This window comes from Dipodomys merriami, unplaced genomic scaffold (assembly GCF_024711535.1).
Source record: "Dipodomys merriami isolate MVZ:Mamm:240054 unplaced genomic scaffold, mDipMer1.0.p SCAF_1509, whole genome shotgun sequence".
In the NCBI taxonomy this organism is placed as follows: Eukaryota; Metazoa; Chordata; class Mammalia; order Rodentia; family Heteromyidae; genus Dipodomys; species Dipodomys merriami.
Genome location: NW_027202837.1, coordinates 102,797 through 125,334, shown reverse-complemented (window position 1 = coordinate 125,334; position 22,538 = coordinate 102,797). Strand labels below are relative to the sequence as shown.

The 22,538-nt window shown below is 44.5% G+C and overlaps 1 protein-coding gene across 33 annotated transcripts in view; it reads left to right on the top strand.

Moving 5' to 3' along the window:
• Positions 1–6,383: 6,383 nt before the first annotated feature.
• Positions 6,384–22,538, top strand: part of LOC138827131 (protein FAM114A2-like) — a 118,013-nt gene continuing 101,858 nt past the window's right edge. For 27 of the 33 annotated variants that reach the window (XR_011371986.1, XM_070022610.1, XM_070022611.1 and 24 more), the window contains exons 1-3: positions 6,384–6,470; positions 11,089–11,242; positions 14,117–14,258. Coding sequence is in view for 6 of the 33 variants with exons in the window: in XM_070022591.1 (XP_069878692.1) it covers positions 6,409–6,470; positions 11,089–11,242 (216 nt within the window). In the remaining 27 variants the exon portion in view is untranslated. The remainder of the gene's footprint in view (positions 6,471–11,088; positions 11,243–14,116; positions 14,259–22,538) is intronic. The other 6 variants (XM_070022591.1, XM_070022590.1, XM_070022596.1 and 3 more) reach the window with 1 other exon arrangement.

The window sequence follows — 22,538 nt, the reverse complement described above, 5'->3', positions numbered from 1 at the left end:
TTTGATCCAGACATCACTGTCCTAGTTATATGTGTTTAGATACATTATTTATTGATTTATTTATTTGGTGCTGGTCCTGGACTTGAACTCAGAACGTAGGCGCTCTCCCTAAGCCTTTCTGGTCCAGGCTAGAGCTTTATCACTTGAGCCACAGTTCTGTGTCTGGGTAATTGGATGGGTAATTTGATGGGTAATTGGAGAGAAGAGTCTCATGGACAGTTAGCAAAATGAACTCCCTTCCCATAGCTTAGTACACTCCTTCCCTTCTCCACAGCTTAGTATGTTCCCTTCCTAGGCAACACCAGGCCCACTTGGTAAAGGCAGTAAATAATCAGCCTCCAACACCCTCTACCTTGGGATGGCTCTTCTCTGGAATAGCTACCACCATATAAGCCATGTAAGCAACAAGAGCCTCTTAGAGTGATCTTCAGGTCTGGGCAGTTGAGAGACCCCTTATCTACTATTTGGACAGTAGCCATAAATCCTCATCTTCCATTATGAAGCCCCTGGCCCACACTTCCACACCAGGGTCTCTGCCTCCTCATCCTTTCTAGCCCCTCCTAAACCTCCTAGGTTATATAGGTCACCTTAGACATAGCTGGTGCTGCTTCTCACTTCTCCCCTGTGAGAAGGTTTCTTGCCGGGTCCTTTCCTGGCAATAAACTTTTCTTTATTCTCTGTACCTGGATGTCTGTGAGGTTTTCTGGGAAAGTCTAATAATCTAGCATGGTCTTTCCTGCCCAAGCTGGCTTTAAAGCATGATCCTCAGATCTCAGCCTTCTGAATAGCTAAGATAACAGGTGTGAGCCATCACTGCCCAGCCTGAATACATTTCTTAATCTCTTTCTTTTGTCATTTCTTTAATTTTTTGGGGGGAGGGAGAGTGGAGACGTTCTCCTGGGACTTGAGCTTTGTGCTTGGGTGTTGTCCCTAACCTCTTTTGCTCAAGGCTAGTGGTCTACCACTTGAGTCACAGCTCCACTTCTGGCTCTTTTGGTAGTTAATTAGAGATAAGAATCTCACAGACACTGGGGGCTGGTGGCTCAAGTCTGTAATCCTAGCTATTCAGGAATCTGAGATCTGAGAATCATGGTTCCAAGTCAATCCGCGCAGGAAAGTTCTTGAGACTCTTTTTTTTTTTTTTTTGTCGATTATAGGACATGAACTCTGGGCCTGAGTGCTGTCCCTCAGCTCTTCAGCTCAAGGCGAGCTCTCTACCACTTGAGCTACAGTGCCACTTCTGGTTTTCTGAGTGTTTATTGGAGATAAGAGTTTCATGGACTTTCTTGGCTTTGATCTGGGATCCTCAGATCTCAGCCTCCTGAGTAGCTAGGATTACAGGCGTGAGCCATGGGGGCGCTCACCTTTCATGAGATTCTTATCTCCAATAAACCACTAGAAAACTGGAAGTGGCACCTTGGCTCAAGTGGTAGAGCACTCGCCTTGAGCTGAAGAGCACAAGGACAATGCCCAAGCCCAGAGTTCAAGCCCCGTGACAGACAAATAAAAAAAAAAAGAATCTCACAGATTTTCCTGTCCCGGCTGATTAGCACTGACCCTCCCCAATAAAATGGACATAATTATACTACTTAGTGCTTCAGGGGATAGGTTTTAGGATTAAATGAGTTTACACACACACACACACACACACACACACACACACACACACACACACTTTGAATAGTGCCTGGTGCTTAGTAACTGTGATAGTGATGCCATTGTTATGCCCAGTGTGGGTTCTCTTAACCTAGACCCTCTGTAGTGGACACACTTTAGAATTCAGAGTCAGGCTTCAACCAGGTTAACGCAGAGGATTTTTTAACTATAAAACAAGAGAATAGACTAATGAGAGATTTGCTAACGAGCCAGTTGGTCAAGCCTGTATCCTAGCTGCTCAGGAGGCTGAAATTTGAGGATGGCAATTGGAAGACAGTCTGGGCAGCAGAAATAGAGCTATGGCTGAAGTGGTAGAGTGTTAGCCTTGAGCCAAAGAAGCTCAGGGACAGCACCCAGGTCCTCAGTTCAAACCCCCAGGACTGGCACCAAAATTTAAAAAAAAACTGTAAAGGACATAGGAATATCAGCTGTAGGAGCAGCCACTATCTGAGTTGCCATCACATGGCTGAGGAAGTGGTTCCAAACACCTTCTGCTCAGGGCCGTGGCAGAGTTCTCAAGAAAGAGTCCAAGTGCGACTTGGAGAGGGGAAAGCCATGCTTTTTACCTAGTGGCGGAGAACTTACTGAAAGCTCTGCTAAGGCATAGGGAAGGAAATTGGTGGTGTGATATGTTGGTGTTGGATGATGTTGATCTCCATCCTGTGCACAGCTAAATAGAGCAGTTGTTCTGCCAGGAGCTGGACCTGGAGAGGCCATGCCTGGCCACCATCCTCCCCCTGAAGGGTCTCACACCACTGTGGTAGTTGGAAGGTCAACATCTGGAATGGCTGTATCGCATTCTGCATAGTGGGCAATGATGGTTGTGTTGCAGCAGAGAATTAAAATATTGATAATTGGTGGTCTTTGTCAGTGTGAGCTGAGAGAACAGAACTTGAACAGAGGATTTACAGAATCTTGTATTTCTCATGTTGGGGAAACTGAAAGTCTGAGCTCAAGGCTGCCAGAGTCAAGGTCATGGTCAAGGTGCTAGTTTATAGCTAATTGCTTTTTTTGCAATTAACAATTAGGGGTGAAGACAGTGTTCAGGGGAGAGCTCCTGTTTCTTCTCATGAAGACACTAATCCCACTCTTGGGGCTCCCTCCTCATGAAATAATCACCCCAAATTCTGGCACATTGGTGAATTTGGCAGAAGGGACCCAAGCATTCAGTCTGCAACATCCACACAAGTGTTCTTAAAATTAGGAATGTTGGCACAGTGCATACAGTGTATTGTGGAATAGCCTTGGTTCCCTGTGGTCAGGCACCTCCCTCCCCCCATGGCCAAAATGTATTCAGACAACACATGAATTGGATAAATAAAGACTATTAATACACGTGTCTTTTTAGATCAGATTTTGTTGCTAAATGAGTTATTTAAGAAGTTATTAATGTTTTAGATTTTGAAATTGAGGCAAAGATGTGCTTGACCTGTGGTATTTTTATGACTTTCTCTACTCATCAGTCATAGTGATCTCTGGAAATGTGAATAATGCCCCTGGCTCTCCTGTAGGAAACTACTCCTGGTCCCCTCCTCTCCTGTCTTCCCCACCTCTGTTCCCAGCCACATTGACTGCATGAAAACCACCTGCCTCTTACTACATGGAATGCTTGTTCTCCCCCTCTGTCTCTCTCTCTGTCAGTGTCTCTGTCTCTTTCATATACACTCACACACACACATATATACACAAACTTCTTATTTTTCTGTTTATGTGGTACAGGGGAATTGAACCCAGGGCTTCATGTGTGCTAGGCAAGCACTCGACCACTAAGCCATATTCCCAGCCCACGTACAAACTTCGAATTGGTCCATATGGTTCAAAACATTAAATGTAGATAGATGAGGCGGGGTGGGGGGAGGGAATGATCAAATGAATGTGGGGAATGGTCACAGCCAATATATATAAAGGCTGTGAAAAATCCAAAATTTAAAATGCATTGAATAGAACAAATAAAATGGAAAAAGGATGTTAGGAAGAGCAAAAGGACCCTCCCCGTTCCTCACTCCCCCAGGAAAAAGCAAATGTAAAAGGGCAGGAAGAGCATAGTTCCAGGAGGGCTGTGTGGTTGCCCGGGGCTTTGGGGCTGGAAAAGAAAGAGCAAGAGGTGAAACTAGTTTCCAGCAGAGTTGGCTGGAGCAGAGTATGTCTGGGCTGTGTGATTTAGCTTTTGCTAGAGGCCTCCCCCACTTCCCTCCCTCTTCCCTTCTCTCCCCTTCCCTCCCTTCCCTCCCTTCTGCTCCTCTCCTCACTTTTCCTAACAAATTCTAGAATCTGGTGACTTATAGAACAAACACCTCATAGTTTCTGTGGGTCAGGGATTTGCACTTTGCTGTATGAAGTGGTCTGGTTCGTGTGAGATTGTAGTCATGATATCTAGCTCTTCACCCTTCTGGGGTCTCAACTGGAGCTGGGTGGTCTGCTCACAGTGTTGTGTTGTAGCTTGATTTCCCTAGACCAAATGATTCAGGAAGGAGGAAAAGATCAAGCTGACAGCTCTATTCCCTCTTTGACCTAAATGTAGTCTCTGAACATGTCCATGATACTTGAAGCTTGCTGGGAACCAAGTGCTGTTTGCTAGAAAACACAGCTACTACCTTTGATAAGAGCTGTTAAGCCTTGGAGCCTATTGATACCCTGTTTGAAAACATTGCTTGGCACCACCACTTTGCATAAGAACCTCCACCACTTTACATAAGAGCCACTAAGCCTTGGGCTGGGAAGGTGGCTCAGTGGTAGAGCGCTTGCCTTGCATGCCTGAGGCCCTGGGTTTGATTCCTCAGCACCACATAAGCAAAAAGAAAAAAGCCAGAAGTGACGCTGTGGCTCAAGTGGTAGAGCACTAGCCTTGAGATGAAGAGCTAAGGGACAGCGCCCAGGCCCAGAGTTCACGCCCCACGACTGGACCCAAAAAAAGAAGAGCCACTAAGCCTTAAAACTTACCTATGACAACATTGATTGGCACCTTCTGAAGATTCCCCACCTATGACCTTTTTTTTTTTTTTTTTTTTTTTTTTTTTTTTTTGTTTTTTTGTTTTTTTTTTGCTTATGTGGTGCTAAGGAATCGAACCCAGGGCCTCTGGCATGCAAGGCAAGCACTTTACCTCTGAGCCACCTTCCCAGCCCCACCTATGACCTTTTGCAAGATACACTTTGCAGTTTTGGTGCCTAGCAACCCTATTGACCTGCTGATGCTAATTACCCTGCTCAGCGTGCTATATATACTGCTGTGTAAAAAATAAAGTTTGAGACCTTGATCAGAACCCTGTCTTGGTCTCCTTCCTCATGTCTGGTTTGTCTCTCATTCAGGTCAGTTCCTCTTCGAGCCCTTGTTGACCGACCCCGCGGGCAGGGGCAGAAGCTCTATTCATTAAGTTAGAAATAATATCTGAAATGCTACCTCTGTGCAGGAAGAGAACCAGACTCCAGCTCTTCAGGGGAGGAGTGTGACAGAATTGGAGGCCATTTGAGAGCCTGTTGTGTGCTTGACATCATGAATGGCACAAGGGATCCAAGGTGCAGCCCCTGATGTACACTCTAGAAGTTTACATCTGCCAGAAAAGTTATGCTCTGCTCCATGACTGATCATGAGAAGGGAGACAGACTTCTTAGAGAGGTCTGAGAAAGTGGAAAGCAGAATGGATGGTAGCAGAGGGAGGCTCTAGGGAGGAGCTGGCTCCTGCCTTCATGTATTTGCAGCTTTCTCCTCTGTTTTATTTATTTATTTATTTTTTGTCGGTGTGAGGCTTGAACTCTGGACCTGGGCGCTATCCCTGTGCTCTTCAGATAAAGGCAAGCATTCTGCAGCTAGAGCCACAGCACCACTTCCAGTTTTCTAATGGTTTATTGGAGATCAGAGTCTCATGGACTTTTCTGGCCGGGCTGGCTTTGAACCGTGATCCTCAGATCTCAGCCTTCTGAATAGCTAGGCTTACAGGTGTGAACCACTGGTGTCAGGCTTACCACTGCTTTTTGTTCATCCTTTGTCCCTCCATTTCTGTGCACTAATTTTATTTTTATGCTGAAGAAAAATAGAAAGCTATTATCTATCCTACTTCATGAGGTTATTTGACTATTGTACCTAATTTGGTTATTGCAATTGAGATATTGTGGGCTTTAGACAGTGGTCAAATGCAAATAAGATTGATTCATTGGTTGTTTGATGGATCGAGTCATTCATTCATTCATTCATTCAGTACATTTATTGTTGTACCAACTATGTAACCAGCAAGATATGTGCCTTGCATTCTTGTGGAAGAGACACCTAGGTGGTAAACAAGCAAATTAATAAATATGACAGTGGTTATTGGAACTGCGGACTTTTTGTTGTTGTTGTTGTTTTGTGCCAGTACTGGGGTGTGATCACAGAGCCAGAGCATTTTTGCTTAGTTCTGCTTAAAGGTTGATGCTCTACCATTTGAGGCCCATCTCTATTTCTGACTTTTGGTGGTTAATTGGAGGTAAGGTCTCACAGACGTCTCAGGTTGTTTTCAAACTGCCATCCTCATATCTCAGCCTCCTGAGTAGCTAGGATTCCAGGTGTGAACCACTGGCACCCAACAATTAAGAATACTGTTAAGGAACTAAACAGACCACTTACTATAAAAGTGGTCTCTGAAAAGCACATAAGGTGAAGAGAAACCCTTTTTCTTTCCAAAGGTTTAAGTCTGCTGAGATCAACCAACTGGAGACAAAGATATACTCATCCTATTTTGTAGTTGGAAGAACCATAGGAGGTGATCAACCCACAATCCAATGAGATTTAAAAACAGAAATCACTTCACCTATGCTCTGCACCATGGAGTTGGGGAGTATAGGTAATTTAGAGGGATGGTAAATGATTTTTAGGTAAAAAGAGCAGTATTTGCACTTTGTCAGAGAACCACGAGACAGGTAGGTACAGAGAACAAAGGTAGGTTTATTGCTGGGAGGGGGGCTGGCAAGACCCCTTCTCACAGGGTAGCAGTGAGAAGAATCATCTGGTATTTTCTGAGGTGACCTGTATAACCTAGGAGGATTAAGAGGTGATACAAGTGACTAGGAGGTAGTGACCCTGGTGAGGGCCAGGGGCTTCATCATGGCAGACTAGGCTGCTGTCCAAATAATAGATAAGAGGCCCTGCATCTGCCCAGACCTGAAGGTCACACTAAGGGGCTCTTGTTGCCTTATATGGTTGTAGCTGCTCCAGAGAAATGCCATCTTAAGTTTGTGGAGGCTGATTATTTACTGTGTTTTTAAATGGGCCTAGTGTTGCCTAAGAAGGGAGCATGCTCAGCTGTGGAGAGGAGAAGGAGTGTATTAAACTATGGGAAGGGAGCTCATTTTGCTAACATAGGGAGTCTGGGACAAGGTTCCCATAGGCTGTGGGGGAGGTAGTGACAGGCTCTGAGAACATGGGGACAGAATTTTCCTAGGAATAAAACTTTCTTACTTGGCAGATAAATCTCAAGGAGTCCCTGGAGCTGCTCTAGAAAAATAGATAAAAGGTGGACATTGGTAGCTCATGCCTATAATCTTAGCTAATGTGGAGGCTGAGATCTGAGGATCACAGTGTGAAACCAGCCTAGGCAGAAAAATCTGTGAGACTTTTCTCTCTGTTTAACTATTAAAAAGCCAGAAGTGGAGGTGTGGTTCAAGAACAGCAGAGTTGAGGAAAAATGACAAGTGAGAGCACAAGGCCTTAAGTCCAAGCCCAAGTACCAGTATCCATTAAAAAAAAAAAAAGATGTGAATAGACTCCTGTCTTGAAAAAAACAGGAAAAGGCAGTACTGGAAGTATGGTTCAAGTGGTAGTGTACCAGTCTTTGGTAGAGTACCAGCCTAGCAAGCAAAGGCCCTTGACAGTTGAAACTGTAGTAGGTACTATCAAACCATTCTTTCAAACTTCTTTTTTTTTTTTTTTTTTTTTTTGGGTCCGGTTGTGGGGCCTGAACTCTGGGCCTGGGCGCTGTCCCTCAGCTCTTCAGCTCAAGGCTAGCACTCTACCACTTGAGCTACAGCACCACTTCTGGCTTTTTTCTTTTTGCTTATGTGGTGCTGAGGAATCGAACCCAGGGCCTCAGGCATGCAAGGCAAGCACTCTACCACTGAGCCATCTTCCCAGCCCCTCTTTCAAACTTCTTTAGAATGCAGAATAGAGAATATTGTAGAGTGGTTAGAGTGTGGGATCATTCATTACCCTCCTTTCATGTCAGCCCTGACCCCTTCCTTCCTTCCCTCCCCTTCCCTCCATGCCTTCCTTCCTCTGTCTCTTTTTTGTTTGTACTAGCATTTGAAGTCAGAGCCTGCTGCTTACTATTCAGTTGCTCTACTACTTGAACCCTGCACCAGCCCACTTTCTGAGCCTTTCTGAACCTCAATGCCCTTATCTGTAAAATGAGGACAATTATCTCTGAGCTCTATAATTTGGAGTATTTTCAGGAAAATTTTATAAGAATAGTTGAAGTAATAGATATGAAAACACCTAAATGCTTAAGAGCATTATTGATGAGAAGGAGCACATCTTTTTTTTAATACATTTTTTATTGTACAAATGCTGTACAGAGGGGTTGAGTTACATGAGTAAGGTAATGCGTACATTTCTTATCAAGCATTGCTGCCTCCTCTTTTGCTTTTCCCCTACCATCCCTTCCTTCCCACCTCCACAAATACGCTCCATAACCCCCACACCCCCTACCCATGCCTAAATTGTAAAGTTCATTTTTCAACATAGTGTCTTGTACATCTCATTGTTACAATGGATCAACCTGTATCCCTATTTAAATATTTTGTTTTTTCCCTTTCCCTCCCCAAATTAGAAAACTGTATATACAAGATACAGGGCATTGACATCAAATACAGTGAAAACAGGGGGTATACCTTGGGGGAAGAACATACAAAGAAACAAAAAAAAAATCACATGGTACATTATAAATACGTTAGAAACCATAGCAAGAAAGAAAAAGACAAAACTTGTGTCCCTATCTTGGGGTTCATTTCGCTTGACATCATCTTATTTGGTCATATGTACATAGCTTTTGACCTTTTCTGCTTGTCCCTGACATATACTAGTTATTGTAAGTAAGGAAACCATGGGACCTATGTTTCTTTGGGCCTGGCAAGAAGGAGCACATCTTCACTCCAGATTTATCCTTTGTGTCCTGGGCTTTTTTTTTTTTAACTTTTTTTGGCTTTGATAATTGGCTTTGATAATTGGATGCTCTCAGATGAGATCTCCTGGTGTCAGGTTAAATCCATGTTGCCTTACAGGTGGGTGGGCAGGTGGGTGGCCTGTTCTAGGATTTGTCCTAGTTTAGCAGCAGTGGTGTTCCAAGGAAATGAAAAAGAAATGAATTTAGGCTGCTCCTGCAAGAGTCTGTGTTACAGGAAGCTCAGCAAAAAGGACATGGTGTCTGCTATCTCTGCTGGCTTCTTAGAGACAGTGTGTGGCACCAAAGCCCTGGTGCTGGGTTATCCTGCACATCACCAGTGGCACTGAGAGCACATTGTAGCTCTTTTCTCATTGATTGATTGGTGCTGGTACTGGGGCTTGAGCTCAGGGCTTCCCACTTAGCTTTTTGCACATTACTAGTTCTCTCCTACTGGAGCCACACTTCTACTTCCCAGAGATTATGGCTTTTTCAGAATGCTACTCCAGTCAGTCTTTGTACCCCAGCCCTTCTTCACCTCTGGCATTGTGTAGCAGTCACTCATCAATCTGTGACTGGTCAAGTGCCTGCCATGTTTCTGAAAAGGACAATCAAGATGTCAGGGTGTTCCCCCATCTCTGCCCTCAGGGCTAGGCATCAAGGCTGGGCTGTTACAGTGGACCAGAATGGCAAGACCCGATGGAAATACTCCCCAGGATACATTGGGGAGAATACAATTGAAGCTCCTAGCTAGCAGGTGCTAAGCTGAGTTGGGTTTGATTTCTGTCTTCAGAACTAGAGAAAGCAAGTATAAGCAAATATATGGAGAAGCAATAGTGCTTGGGGCATTGGTGAGAAAAAGGTTGCAGGCAGAGTAGCTTCTCCCACCCAGGCTTGGCTGGAACTCAAACTCATGTGGTTGTACGCCTGTTGCAGGACCCCCACCAAGAAGATCACTTCAAAAGCAAGGCTTTATTCAGGTGGGCTGCAGCTCCGGCTTTGTCCCACACACTGACTCAGCAGAACTTAGGAGGAAGCCCCGAGCTGAAATTTCACAGTGTTTATAAAGGCAAAAACTACAAAGGGATAAAAGGAGAAGAAAAAAAAGAAATCACAGACTGACAAATTTAAGGCAACAAGAGGTGTCAGCAGGGCATTCCAAGGCAATAAGGGGTTGTAGGGAGTTATCAAACTGGCTGGGTCTTAAAGGGCATTCCAGAGCAGTTAAAGCTTAGCAGGGAGTTTCCTGGCTAGTTGGGTTCTGATAAGCTGTAGCTGGGATAATTGGTGGTCTGGGTTTGTTCACAGGGTCTGTTTATCTTGGGCCAGCTTGGTCATCTCCTGAAGTTTGTGGGGACCCAAGGCCAGCTATAGTACAAAGTGGGGCCTGACTTCAAAGTAGCTTTGTTCAAGTAATCTATGGTTTAGCAGTTTCAGCACAAACAAGACGGTTTCTGCAATTCAGGTGGGCCTAAGGTTAATATGAGCAGCAGAAGGGTTACTGCTTCTAAACGAAGCCACTTTTAACTCTTCAATGTCTCATATCCACACTAGCCCCTTCCATATCCCAGGATAGTTCTTGTGTCCTGGATTCCTCTTCCCTCACTCCCTCCCTTCTTCCCTTCCTCCCTTCCTCCCTTCCTCCCTTCCTCCCTTCCTCCCTTCCTCCCTTCTTCCCTTCCTCCCTTCCTCCCTTCCTCCCTTCCTCCCTTCCTCCCTTCCTCCCTTCCTTCCTTCCTTCCTTCCTTCTTTCCCTCCTCTTCCCTCATCCCCTTGCCCCCTCTCCCCTTCCCATTTCCTTCCTTCCTTTTTTTCCCCTTCTGGAGTTGAGACTAGAACTCCAGGCATCACTTTGTCAACCAAGCTTTTTTTCTCAAGGCTGATGTTCTCCCACTTGAGCCACACCTGCACTTCCAGCTTTTTTTCTGTTTCATTGGAGATAAGAGGCTCATGGACTTTTCTGAAGAGACTGCCTTTAAATCATGATTGTCAGCCTTCAGCCTCCTGACTAGCTTGGATGACAGGTGTGAGTCACCAGTACCAATCTAGCTCTACTTTCTTTACCAGTTCAATCTAATCCATAACTTTTAACACGCTGAGTTTGGGTGGTGGCCAGTGTCATATTCACCATAGGCCTGAGCCCCCTTCCTTCCACTCTGAGAATCTCTTAACAGTTGGCCATCTGATATATTGGTGGATCCTCCTCTTCGGTGGTGCTGGGGATCTTGCAATGGGACAGTCCAGATGGGGTGACATGTCATCACTTACTGATGTATTCTGACAGTGCCTTAATTTCATATTTTTTAAGGAGCCTCTCCCTGCCTTCCAGCAACTCAACACTGGATCCCACAAAACTGGCTCCAGCCTCAGTGATGGCTGTGATTCTTCTTGCCTGGTGCCTTCATGGTCTGCAGAGGTGTCAGGAGCCAGCAGCTGAAGAGCAGTCTGCAGCTTTGAATGAGGTGATGTACAGATTACTTACTCCTCAAACTCTTTCTGTACCTAAGTGTGTAACTTTAGCATGCATTTCAGTGCACTTTTTTTTTTTTTTTGGTCATGGAACCTGAATTCTGGGCCTGGGCACTATCCCTCTGCTTTTTTTTTTTTTTTTTTAATATTTTTTTATTGTGAAAATACCGTACAGAGGGGTTAGAATTACATGAGCAAGGTAATAAGTACATTTCTTATCAAGTATTGTTGCCTCCTCCTTTGTTTTTCCCCTCCCATCCCTGCCCTCACATCTCCTTATCCCTCAGATCTTCATCTCAAGGCTAGTGCTCTGCCATTTGAGCCACAGTGCCCCTTTTGGCTTTTTCTCTTATGTGGTGCTGAGGATCAAACCCAGGGCCTTATGCATGCAAAACCAGCACTCTACCACTGAGCCACCTTCCCATCCCCTCATTGCACATCTTAAAATGCAACTTGTAGTATTTGAGGCACAAAAATGGTGTTTACTCTGAATTCTAAGATTCCTAAATAGTTAACTTATTTATGCCCCAGAAATTGATATCATTACCTCAACTAAGTAAATGACTAGTAGTATTAGCCAATAGATGAATTCAGGCCCACTGAATTTAATATCAGAAGCAATGCAGAGGCACAGAGGCTTGTAATTAGGGTGGGCGCTAGTCTCTCATGCCTGTAATCTTAGCTGTTGAGGAGACTGAGACCTGAGGATCATTGTTTTGAAGCCAGCCCAGGCAGGAAAGTCCATGAGACATTTATTTCCAGTTAGCCAAGGAAAAGCTGGAAGTGGCCAAGTGCTGGTGGCTCACACTTGTAATCCTACCTACTCAGGAGGCTGCATCTGAGGATCAAGGTTCAAAGTGAGCCTGGACAGGAGAGGCCATGAGACTCCTATCTCCAGTAAGCCACTGGAAAACCAGAAGTGGCACAGTAGCTTAAATGGTAGAGTGCTTGCCTTGAGCGGAAGAGCTGAAGGATAGTGCCCAGGCCCAGAGTTCAAGCCCCACAACCAACAACAACAAAACACTAGAAGTGGTGCTATGGTTCAATGGTAGGGTGCTAGCCTAGAGCAAAATAAGTTCCAGGGCAGTGCCAGGCCCTGAGTTCAATTTCTAGGGCTGACGCAGAAAAAGGCTTATTCTTAGTTTAACCTTCTCCTGTTGCTATCTGGAAAGTATTAATATTTGAACAAAAGGTGCTGTGTTGTCACTTTGTACTGGGCCCCTCTACCCTGTGGCTAGTCCTGAGGAAGGTTCATGTGCCTCATCCCTGCTACATTGTGTGCTTGCTCTATCATGGAATCTCGGTAAGTGTGTGGGAGTGTCAGCTGGTCCTGAAGTAGTGAGCTCCCCATCCTTGGAAGAATTCAAAGTTGAAACTGGAGGAAATTGGAATGCCAGATGGGAGGAGTTAGAGTAGGCAATCCTTAGGATCTGAGTTCCTATGAACCCTGATTGTAGGATTCTGTAACTTATCCTTCTACAATGTTACTGAATGTCAGAAAATAGAGGAGATGGGGACCGAGGAAAATGGTCTAGTGTGTAGGATTCTGCAAGTACGAGGAACTTGGAGTTATTTCCTTACTGTTGGCAGTAGTACTGGGCTGCTGACCCTCTGCTCTCCCCAATGTTATCTGTATGGGAGAAGCTCTGTTCTAGTGCTGAAAGTTCTCCTCTTGGTCAAAGGTCACAGCAGTGACACTAGAAGTGCTAGTGTCCTCCTTCTGAGGCCTAGCAATTACTTGCCCAGCACCTTTGTTTGCTAAAGAGGGGAGTGTGTGTGTGTGTGTGTGTGTGTGTGTGTGTGTGTGTGTATTTGCATGTGTGTGTGCAGTGGTAAACAGGATGGACTGGAGGGCAGGAAGAACAAATGACACTCCAGACCTCCTGCCATGTATGTGACATTCCTTCTCAATGTTGGAACTTTAGGCAAGTTATTTTCATCTCTTTTCACCTCACTTTCTGCCTCTGGAAAAGGGATCTGAGAGAATGAATTTTAGCAACTTGACTTAATTTTTAGAGATTTTCATTAATAACACAATTTATACAGCACTTTGTGTTTTTCAAAGAACTTTTCACATATGTGAGCTCACCAAAATTGTCTTAACAATGAGAAGGTGGTATTTGCACCATTTAAGTGATAAAGGAACAAAGGCCAAAAAGACAGTGGGTGGCAAAACTAGGCCTCTATGTCCACCATTTCATATAGGGATCTTGGCTATTTTCTAAAAGTTTATCCTTTTGTTCATTGAGCTAATAATGACAGGTTCCCATAATGTGATACTCACATAGTCCCTAGGCTGCTCCTGTGCACAAGGATTGTTTTTCTAAGACAGGATCTGTCTATGTAGCCCATGTTTACCTCATACTCTTAGTGTTCTTCTTGCCTCTGTTTCCTGAGTACCACAATACATGGCCACAGGGATGGTTTTTGCTGAGGTCCTCCATCCTTCTTTGGTCTGCTTTGACTGGGAATGTAGCAGGGTGAGAGCCATGCCCTGAGTTCTAAAGTTAGATACCTTCTGTTCACATCTCCCAATTTGTCCTGTAGCTGAGTGGCCTGGACAAATGACCTTTTGGGACCTGATTTTTTTCATGTGTAAAAGAATGGTAAACTTAGCTTCTTTCATGCAGGGCTGGTGCTATACCACGAAAGCTATACCTCTACTTCCTACATTTCTTTCTAGTTAATTAGAGATAAGAGTCTCATAGATTTCCCTGCCTGCATTGGCCATGAACCATAATTTAATGATCTTAGCCTCCTGAGTAGCTAGGATTACAGGTATGCGCCACTAGCATTGGGATATTAGGCATATTTTTTAAATTAGCTTTTAGGCTTGGAATTGTAGGCTTCTTTGGTTTTCTTTTTAGTATCTGCCTGAAGTCCCAGGGAGCCCCTGTGAACCTACTTGAAAGAAGATCTCATCACTTAAAAAACAAAACAAAAAAGAGAACCACCAGGAAAAAAAAAACACCCTGCATAACACCTCTGTGAACATGGGAGAGCAAAGAAGTAAGTTATGACATCCACTTCTTGCTGCCATTTGGTATTTTGCAAACTGCCACTGCTATTAACAGTCACTTTTGAGTATTTATGATCTTGCAGTTAGTTGGAGCACTTTGATTCTCATAAGAAAAACAGGTTCACATTTAGAAAATGTGCCCTACAAGTAGCTGAGATCCCTCAGGGAGGCTGATGGATGGGGCCCACACAGGGGAAGGAAATGCAGCCACCTCGCCAGCCTGCAGAACTTTGCCTTTTCCACACACCCTAGTTGGAAGCTGTTTTTGTTTGTTGTGGTGGTGGTTGTTTGTTTTTGTGTTTTTTTTCCAGTCTTGGTATTTGAACCCTGGACCTGGGTGCTGTCCCTTAGCTCTTCAGCTCAAGGCCAGCACTCTACCACTTGCTGCTTCCAGCTTTTTCTGTTTATGTGGTGCTGAGGAATTGAACCCAAGTTCTCATGCATGTGAGGCAAGCACTCTATTACTGAGCCACCTTCCTAGCCCCTTGAAAGCTGTGTGTTTATGTCTGGATCCTTACCCTGCCAGGGATGGACTTTCTGTGTGGCCCTGGCATAGTGTCCCATGGCAAAAGGACATGTAGCTAAATACCAAACCACTTTCCACACATATGTCCTTGCACCACACCAGCCACAATGCTAGCAAAGACCAGAAGCTGGTCTTTGAATTTATCCCAGAGTCCTAAACTGGTTCTTGGTGTGTGCAGGATAGAAGGGAGAGTTTTGGATCTGGCCAGTGTTGAAGCATCAGCCCAAGTAGAGCACCAGATCCTAAACTAGAAATTGGGAAAACACTGGCTCCCACTTTGGGCCTCAGTTTTGACTCTCGCTACATGATGCTCTGAGGTCCATGAGGTGCTTCAGTGCCAAATTATACAGGACTTGTGTTCAAGAGAAGTTGGGGTTTCCAGAGAAGGAGAATTGCATTTTAGGATTATTAGTTGTTTTTTGGTTGTTTTGGTGGTGGTCGTGAGGCTTAAACTCTTTGCCTGAGCGCTGTCCCTGTGCTCTTCAGCTTAAGGTCAGCGCTCTACCTCTTGAGGCACAGCACCACTTCTGAGAATTGCATTTCAGTGACAAATTTACAAAGGTCTTGTCACTGTACATGTAAAGAAAGCATCATCAGCTTGTCAGTGAGAATCTTTTCACCAAGTGGATATGAGGGAAGGTTGGGGTTCCTGCTCTGTCTGTGAGACTTTAGCTGGGCTCTGGGTCTTCTCAGGCTTGTTTCTACTTCTGTAAAATCCTTCCAGGAAACCTCTTCACATTGAGTTGCTATGGCTTCTTGGGCTCCTCTTGGCTGTGACAGCTTCTGACACTGCCCTTGTTTGGGGGCAGCTTGGATGGTTTTGAGGAGCCCTAGTCAGACATGCTTTAGAATCTGTTGGGATTCATCTCATGTGTTTTTGATTTTAGATTGAAGTTCATGGATTTGGGAGGAGAAAACCAGAGAAGTAAATGCCATTCTTAGCACAAAGTTGATGTATTTTCACTGTCAATTTGACCTTGATCACCTAGTCCGTGGGCCTTCATAGTTCTCCAATGCCAAAAATCTTTTTCTTCCTTTTTTAAACTTTACTCCCCCCCCCCCCCCCACCTCCCAATCTATCTCTTTCTGTGTCAGTACTAGAGCTTAAACTCAATGCCTGGGTGCTGTCCTTTAGCTTTTTCATTCAAGGCTGGTACTCTACCACTTAAGCCATACCTCCAATTTAGGGTTTTGCTGATGCATTAGAGGTAAGGGTCTCTTTGATGTTTCTGTTTGTGTTGGATTTGAACTTCTATCCTTAGATCTCAGCTTCCTGCATAGTTAGGCATGCCCATCTCTTTTGAGAAGACCTGGTGATGTAACATATTATTGACTGTTTGCTGTGCACCTGGTAAAGTGTTGTGTGGCAGGGCTATGAAGACACTCAAGACATCATCTATGCTCAAGTATCCCAAGAATGAACTGCAGCTCAGATGTGTGCAACAGCGCTCTCAGCGCACTGGGGAATGTGCATTGATAGTGTTCATAGGACTTCAAGGAAGTTAGTTACCTGACCAGGCTTTCCAATTTCCTGATTTTGTGCTTTAAGTGAATTTCCATGATTCCCTTCCATTTCCTTCAAACCATAATATTTTTTTTTGGTTGGTTGTGAGGCTTGAACTCTGGGCTGGGACACTGTCCTTGTGCTCTTCAGCTCAAGGCGAGAACTCTACTGCTTGAGCCACAGTGCCACTTCAGGTTTTCTAGTGGTTTATTGGAGATAGTAGTCACACGGACTTTCCTTCCTGGGATGGCTTTGAACCTCGGTTCTCAGATCTCAGCCTCCTGAGTAGCTGGGATTACAGGCAGGAGCCACCAATGCCTGGCAAACCATAACATTTTAAATGTTACAAGAGAGAGAGAAAATTACAGAAGCTAGCATATTTCTTTTGGAGACATACCCAGAGACTCATTATTTTTAAGCATTTTCTTAGCACTTCTTGTGTTGAAAGCATTTTTAACTCATTAATTAGTAATCCACATTAATATATAGATGGAATTAATCTATTCCAGACAGAAGTTTGTCTTGAGGAAATACAAAAAACTTAAGTACTATTCCTTTCCACCTGTATCTTCTCTCTCCTCCCCTCCACCACACTTTATCTTGTTCATTATTTAGATTATTGCTCTGATCATTACACTCTGATTGAGCGCCACAAGTGTCCTTGGAGCTTCCACAAAGTTTGGGTTGGGTGTCTTCCCACTCTTCTGGACTCCAGGCTGTACATGGGTCTGCTTTGGGGACTCATTAGCACTTGAAAATGAAATTGGCCTCATAAATAGTCATCCTCAGGAAACAACGGGCTCTCCCATTTTTATTTTAGTTGCATTCAGCTGAAAACCTCTTAGCTTGTATTCTTGTTTGAGGAGAGTTTTTTTTTTTTTCCTCCTTTTTTCCTTCTTGCGGATCCTAGGGCTTGAATGCAGGGCTAGGTCTTAAATGCAAGGCCAGGAGATTTTGTTTGTTTGTTTTTCCTCAAGGCTGGTGTTCTACCACTTGAGTCCCAGCTCCACATCTGGCTTTTTGGTGGTTATTTGGAGCTATGTGTCTCAAAGACTTACCTTTCTTTCTGAGCTGGCTGAAAACCATGATCCTCAGATCTTAGCCTCCTGAGTAGCTAGGATTTCAGGTATTAGCCACTAGTATCTGGCTAGGAGGTTAGTTTTTACCTTCAGAAAAAAAATCTCCATAACATGACTACCATTTATGTCTCTCTTTGGAACAAGGGCTCCCCTGTCCTTGTATTTGATCAAGATGATAATTTTCCACCTTGTACAGATAAGGAAATTGAGGACCATGAGGAGCAATCTCAAGATTGGTAAAAGTCAGAGCTGATATACATCTCCAAAGCTCTCCCCTTCCTATATTTCTTTGGTTCACCATTCTGGGCCTTCCCAGTGTGGTGCTCATGTTCACCCACAGTGGGCTGTCTGCCTTCCTCTGCTGCTGGCCTCTGGTGGGAGAAGCTTGCAGAGGATGTGATGGTCTCCTGATTATACTCTTGTCTTCATTTTGTCACCTGGTGATCTGTTTCAGGAGCTGCCTGTCTATGGCCCCCCCGTCCTCTTCCTTCCTTCCTGTCCTGGCACAAAGGAGCCACTCTTGGTACTAAGATCGCTGTGAAATCAGATATGTAGAGAATCAGCCTATTGTCCATGTGGGGTCATAGATCTGAGGATTCTATTCCTGACCTCTGGGAGCTCTTAGTGTTATCAGAGAAGAGCTGCCTTGTACTCCTGGAGTCCCCTTCATTAGCTCCTTTTCTTTCTGCCCTTACAGGTCATGCCTGTTTCAGTAAGTAGTTATTATATGCCAGGTCTCATGCTCACAGACTGCTATCTGTGACAACCTACTCATTAGGAGGTGAAATCATTGTTCCTCTTACCAGATAGGGAATCAATTGTTTAAGGGCTGGGCGCCAGTGGCTCATACCTGTAATCCTAGCTACTCAGGAGGCTGAGATCTGAGGATCATGGTTCAAAGCCAGCCCAGGCAGGAAAGTCCATGATGCTCTCATCTCCAATAAACCACTAGAAACCCAGAAGTGGCACTGTGACTCAAGCAGTAGAGCACTTGCCTTGAGCTGAAGAGCTGCGGGATAGTGCCCAAGCTCAGAGTTCAGGACCCCTGACCAAAAAATAAATAAATAAAAATAAATAAATAAATAAATAATAAAGAATCATTTAAGGAAGGGGCTAAGAAAAAGAAAATACAGCTAAGAAAAAAAGAGAGCAGCAGAGATTCCTAATCTCCATATCTAATAGATATAAAAAACATTCAAAAAAACATTCAAAAAACAGATTGTACCCAGGTGCGGGTGGCTCACCACTGTAATCCTAGCAATTCAGGAGTCTGAGATCTGAGGGTCCTGGTTTGAAGCCAGCCTGGAAAGAAAAGTCTGTGAGGCTCTTTATCTCCAATTAACCTGCAAAAAGCCAGAACTGGAGGTATGGCTCAAATGGTATAGCACTAGCCTCGAGCAGAAAAAGCTTAAGGAAGGGCTAGGAAGGTGGCTCAGTGGTAGTGCGCTTGTCTTGCATGCATGAGGCCCTGGTTCCATTCCTCAGCATCGCATAAGTAAAAAAAGAAAAAAGCCAGAAGTGGTGCTGTGGCTCAAGTGGTAGAGCACTAGCCTCGAGCAGAAAAAGCTTAAGGAGGGGCTAGGAAGGTGGCTCAGTGGTAGAGCGCTTGTCTTGCATGCATGAGGCCCTAGTTCCATTCCTCAGCACCACATAAGTAATAAAAGAAAAAAGCCAGAAGTGGTGCTGTGGCTCAAGTGGTAGAGTGCTAGCCTTGATCTGAAGAGCTAAGGGACAGTGCACAGGCCCAGAGTTCAGGCCCCATGACCAGACCCAAAACAAAAAACAAAAACAAAAAAGCTTAGGGATAGTTCAGTCCCCAGTTGAGTGGGGCTCAGTGTCCCAGCTCTGAGTTCACTCTCCAGTACTTGCACCAAAATAGGAATAATATTAATAATTACTTAAGAAGGAACAGGAAATACTTAGGATGTGGTAGATGTTTGAATCCTGAAGCTCCCTGTTGAGTTGCCTTGTTTCCCTTGTAGTACTGTTGCAGTGGTGTGTGTGTGTGTGTGTGTGTACACAAGTAACCCTATTAGTTATTTTATTGTGACCGTTAGGACCCATGAGCAAGAACTATTATAAGAAAACAGAAGTGTTGAACAATACGCTGTAAGCTACAACAGTAGATGGCCAAGCCAGATGGACCCCAGGTATCATTGATTCTGGACTGTGCACAGTTAACCAATCACAGACAGTATTGGCTCCTTGGTTAAACCCCAGAGAAAAAGCTGCTTTGCTAGGGATGCTGCAAGATAGACTGGCCAAGTGAATATCCTGTGTTAAAACAGGGAGAGGCAAGTCAGTAAGGTGAGGGCTATGCAATGCTCTGAAGGAAATGGGCATAAGTGAGAGCACCTGTCCTAAAGGGGCTTGTGGTATTAGTCTTTCCCCACACCACCATCCTAGAAGTTGTCCCTCAGCTTTTTGCTCAAGGTTAGCACTCTGCTACTTGAGTCATAGCTCCACTTCTGGCTTTTTTGTTGCTTTATTGGAGATAAGGAGCCTCATTGACTTTTCTGCCTAGGATGGCTTCACAGCATGGTCCTCAGATCTCAGCATCCTGATTAGGATTACAGGCATGCGCCATGGGCACCCATCTATAATGCTGTTCTTAATGGCAGTGGCAGTCAGACAGGGCCTTCATCCATGTCTTATATGGTCTCATCCTAATAGGTACTGTCCTCAGGCTAGAGTGTAGGGGACTGACTGGAAATCTCAGGCCTGGCCAGAGTGACAATTGAGTGAGTTACATTTCTTGAATTTGGATGCAGGCCACCTGCTTTGCTTCTTGGGTTTCTGCTTTCAAGTGCTCTGCTGGACTATACCTGGGGTCTCTGGTGAGACGCCTGGGTGAATGTGGGCACTTTTCAGAATGGCTTAGAAGCAGCTCTTGGTGGCTTTGCAGCTTGGCTTTCATTTCTGGCATGACAGTGCATTGGGAAGGTTCTGGATCGAGTCAGGCTTAGCTTTGGGCTCAGTCTCTGCCACATGCTAGCTCTTTCTTCCATTCCAGATGAGTCACTGTCCATCTTAGGCTGCCCTGTCCTGTCTCCTCCTCATATACCTGTCTCTGACTTGGGGCCAGGGATCTGATGAAGAAATTCTCTTCAGACAAATAGAGATTCCCTGGAAGGAAATGGATCATGTAAAGCTGGTTTCTCCACTGGCAGTTGTTCAATTTTATTTCCCTTTCATTTTTCTTCCTCTTCTCAGGGATCACTGCCTCTAAGAACTTGATAGCAACTAGACTTAGATGGTTAAATGTAAATTGGAGCTGGCTTCTGAAACTCCAGGTGAGTTTCTTCAGGCCTGGGAGATTTTTCAGAGCCCTACGCACATAATGCATTTTAGCCTTTATTTTATTTTTTTAACCTATATTTTTCTTCTTGTATTACTTCTAGATGCCTTTTATTTTCCCTTAGGACTCAAGCATAATTTTGGTTGCTTTTAGGTGTAATTTTAGAAGGCCTAACTCATTTCAGTGAGAGGAAGATTTATTATTTCACATAATAATAACCACAGTGGGGCTGGGGGGTTATCCAGGGGAAGGGTGCAAGCCTGGCACGTGTGCAAGGCCCTGAGTTCAGTCCTCAGCCCTGGCAAAAAAAAAAGAAAAAAAATAATAACCATAGCACAAGGGAGACGGTAGAATTCATTAATTCAGTGGCTCAGTACTGTCTTCTTTTTTTGTCTTTTGTTTTGTGAGCCATGGGGCTTGAACTCTGGGCCTGGGCTTTGTCCCTGAGCAACTCAGCTCAAGGCTAGCACTCTACCACTTTAGCCACAGGGCCACTTCTGATTTTCTGGTGGTTTATTGGAGATAAGAGTTTCACAGGTTTTCCTGCCTGGGCTGGCTTTGAACCATGATCCTCAGATCTCAGCTTCCTGAGTAGATAGGATTACAGGCCTGAGCCACTGGCACCTAGTCTGTCTTCTTATATTTATATTCCTACCATCTTTTGAATTGACCATACTGAGTATATTCTCCACAGGCTAAAGTTCATCATCCCAAGTTGGCAGTTGCAGCACCAGACATCCCATGTAAACACAGAAACCAACAGAATGGATGATGAGACAAAATTGGGATTTGTTTGCAAAGAGGACTGAGAAGTGACCACTGAGGTGGTATCTATCCTTGATGAGAAACATATACCTTTTCTCTTTTGCTTGACAGGTTAAGAACAAATATCTTGTCATGGCATAATGAGATTACATACTGTGCCCTCAACTATTATTTCCTCATTTTATTTCCTTCTGCTCTCTACACTAGAAGGCCAAACAAGACCACTAGCTATTGTCAGAACTATGTACACCTCATTTTTACCTCCTTGTTCTAGGCAGGATGAGCCTGTGCCTGAACCACACCCTGCCCATGTGGCCTGCCCTGCAGCTGTAGCATAAGACAAAAACGGCTAGAGTCAACAGTACTAGCAGAGCCTCTCCCTTGTTCCCTCCCAAGTATGTATTTTGAAAACAATCTTTTTATTTTATTTTTTTAAATTTAATTTAATTTTATTTGTGAACATACTGTACAGAGGAGTTACAATTACGTGGGCAGGATAATGCGTACATTTCTTACCAAGCATTGCAGCCTCCTCCTTTGTTTACCCTTCACATCCCTTCCCAGCCTCCCCCCTCCCCCCCAATCTTTTTATTTTTATTGCAAGATAAATCAGAAAATATAGCTGGCACTGTTGGGTTATGCTTGTAATCCTAACTCATCAGCAGGCTGAGATTTTAGGATTAAGTTTCAAAGCTAGCTTGGGCAGGAAAGTCTGTGAGCCTCTTCTCTCCAACAAACCATCAAAAAGCCTGAAGTAAAGTGGTGGCTCAAGTGGTAGAGTGCCAGCCTTGAGCGAAACAGCTAAGAGCCAGTGCCCAGGTCTTGAGTTCAAGCCTCAGAACTGGCACTCCCACTCAGGATCCATCCAGGATCCTGCTTTCCCTTGATCTGTCAGCCCTCCTCTGCCTCCTCCAGTCTGTGACATTTCCACTGTCTTTTCTTTAGTATGAGCTTGACACTTTTGAAAAGGGCAGCTACTGATCCTGTGGGAAGCCTCCCAGTGTGACTTGGGTGGGTGTTTTTTTACTTTGGCTGGTCCTGGGATTTGAACTCGGGGCCTGGGTGCTCTCTTGGAGCTAGTTCTAGGCTATCACTCTA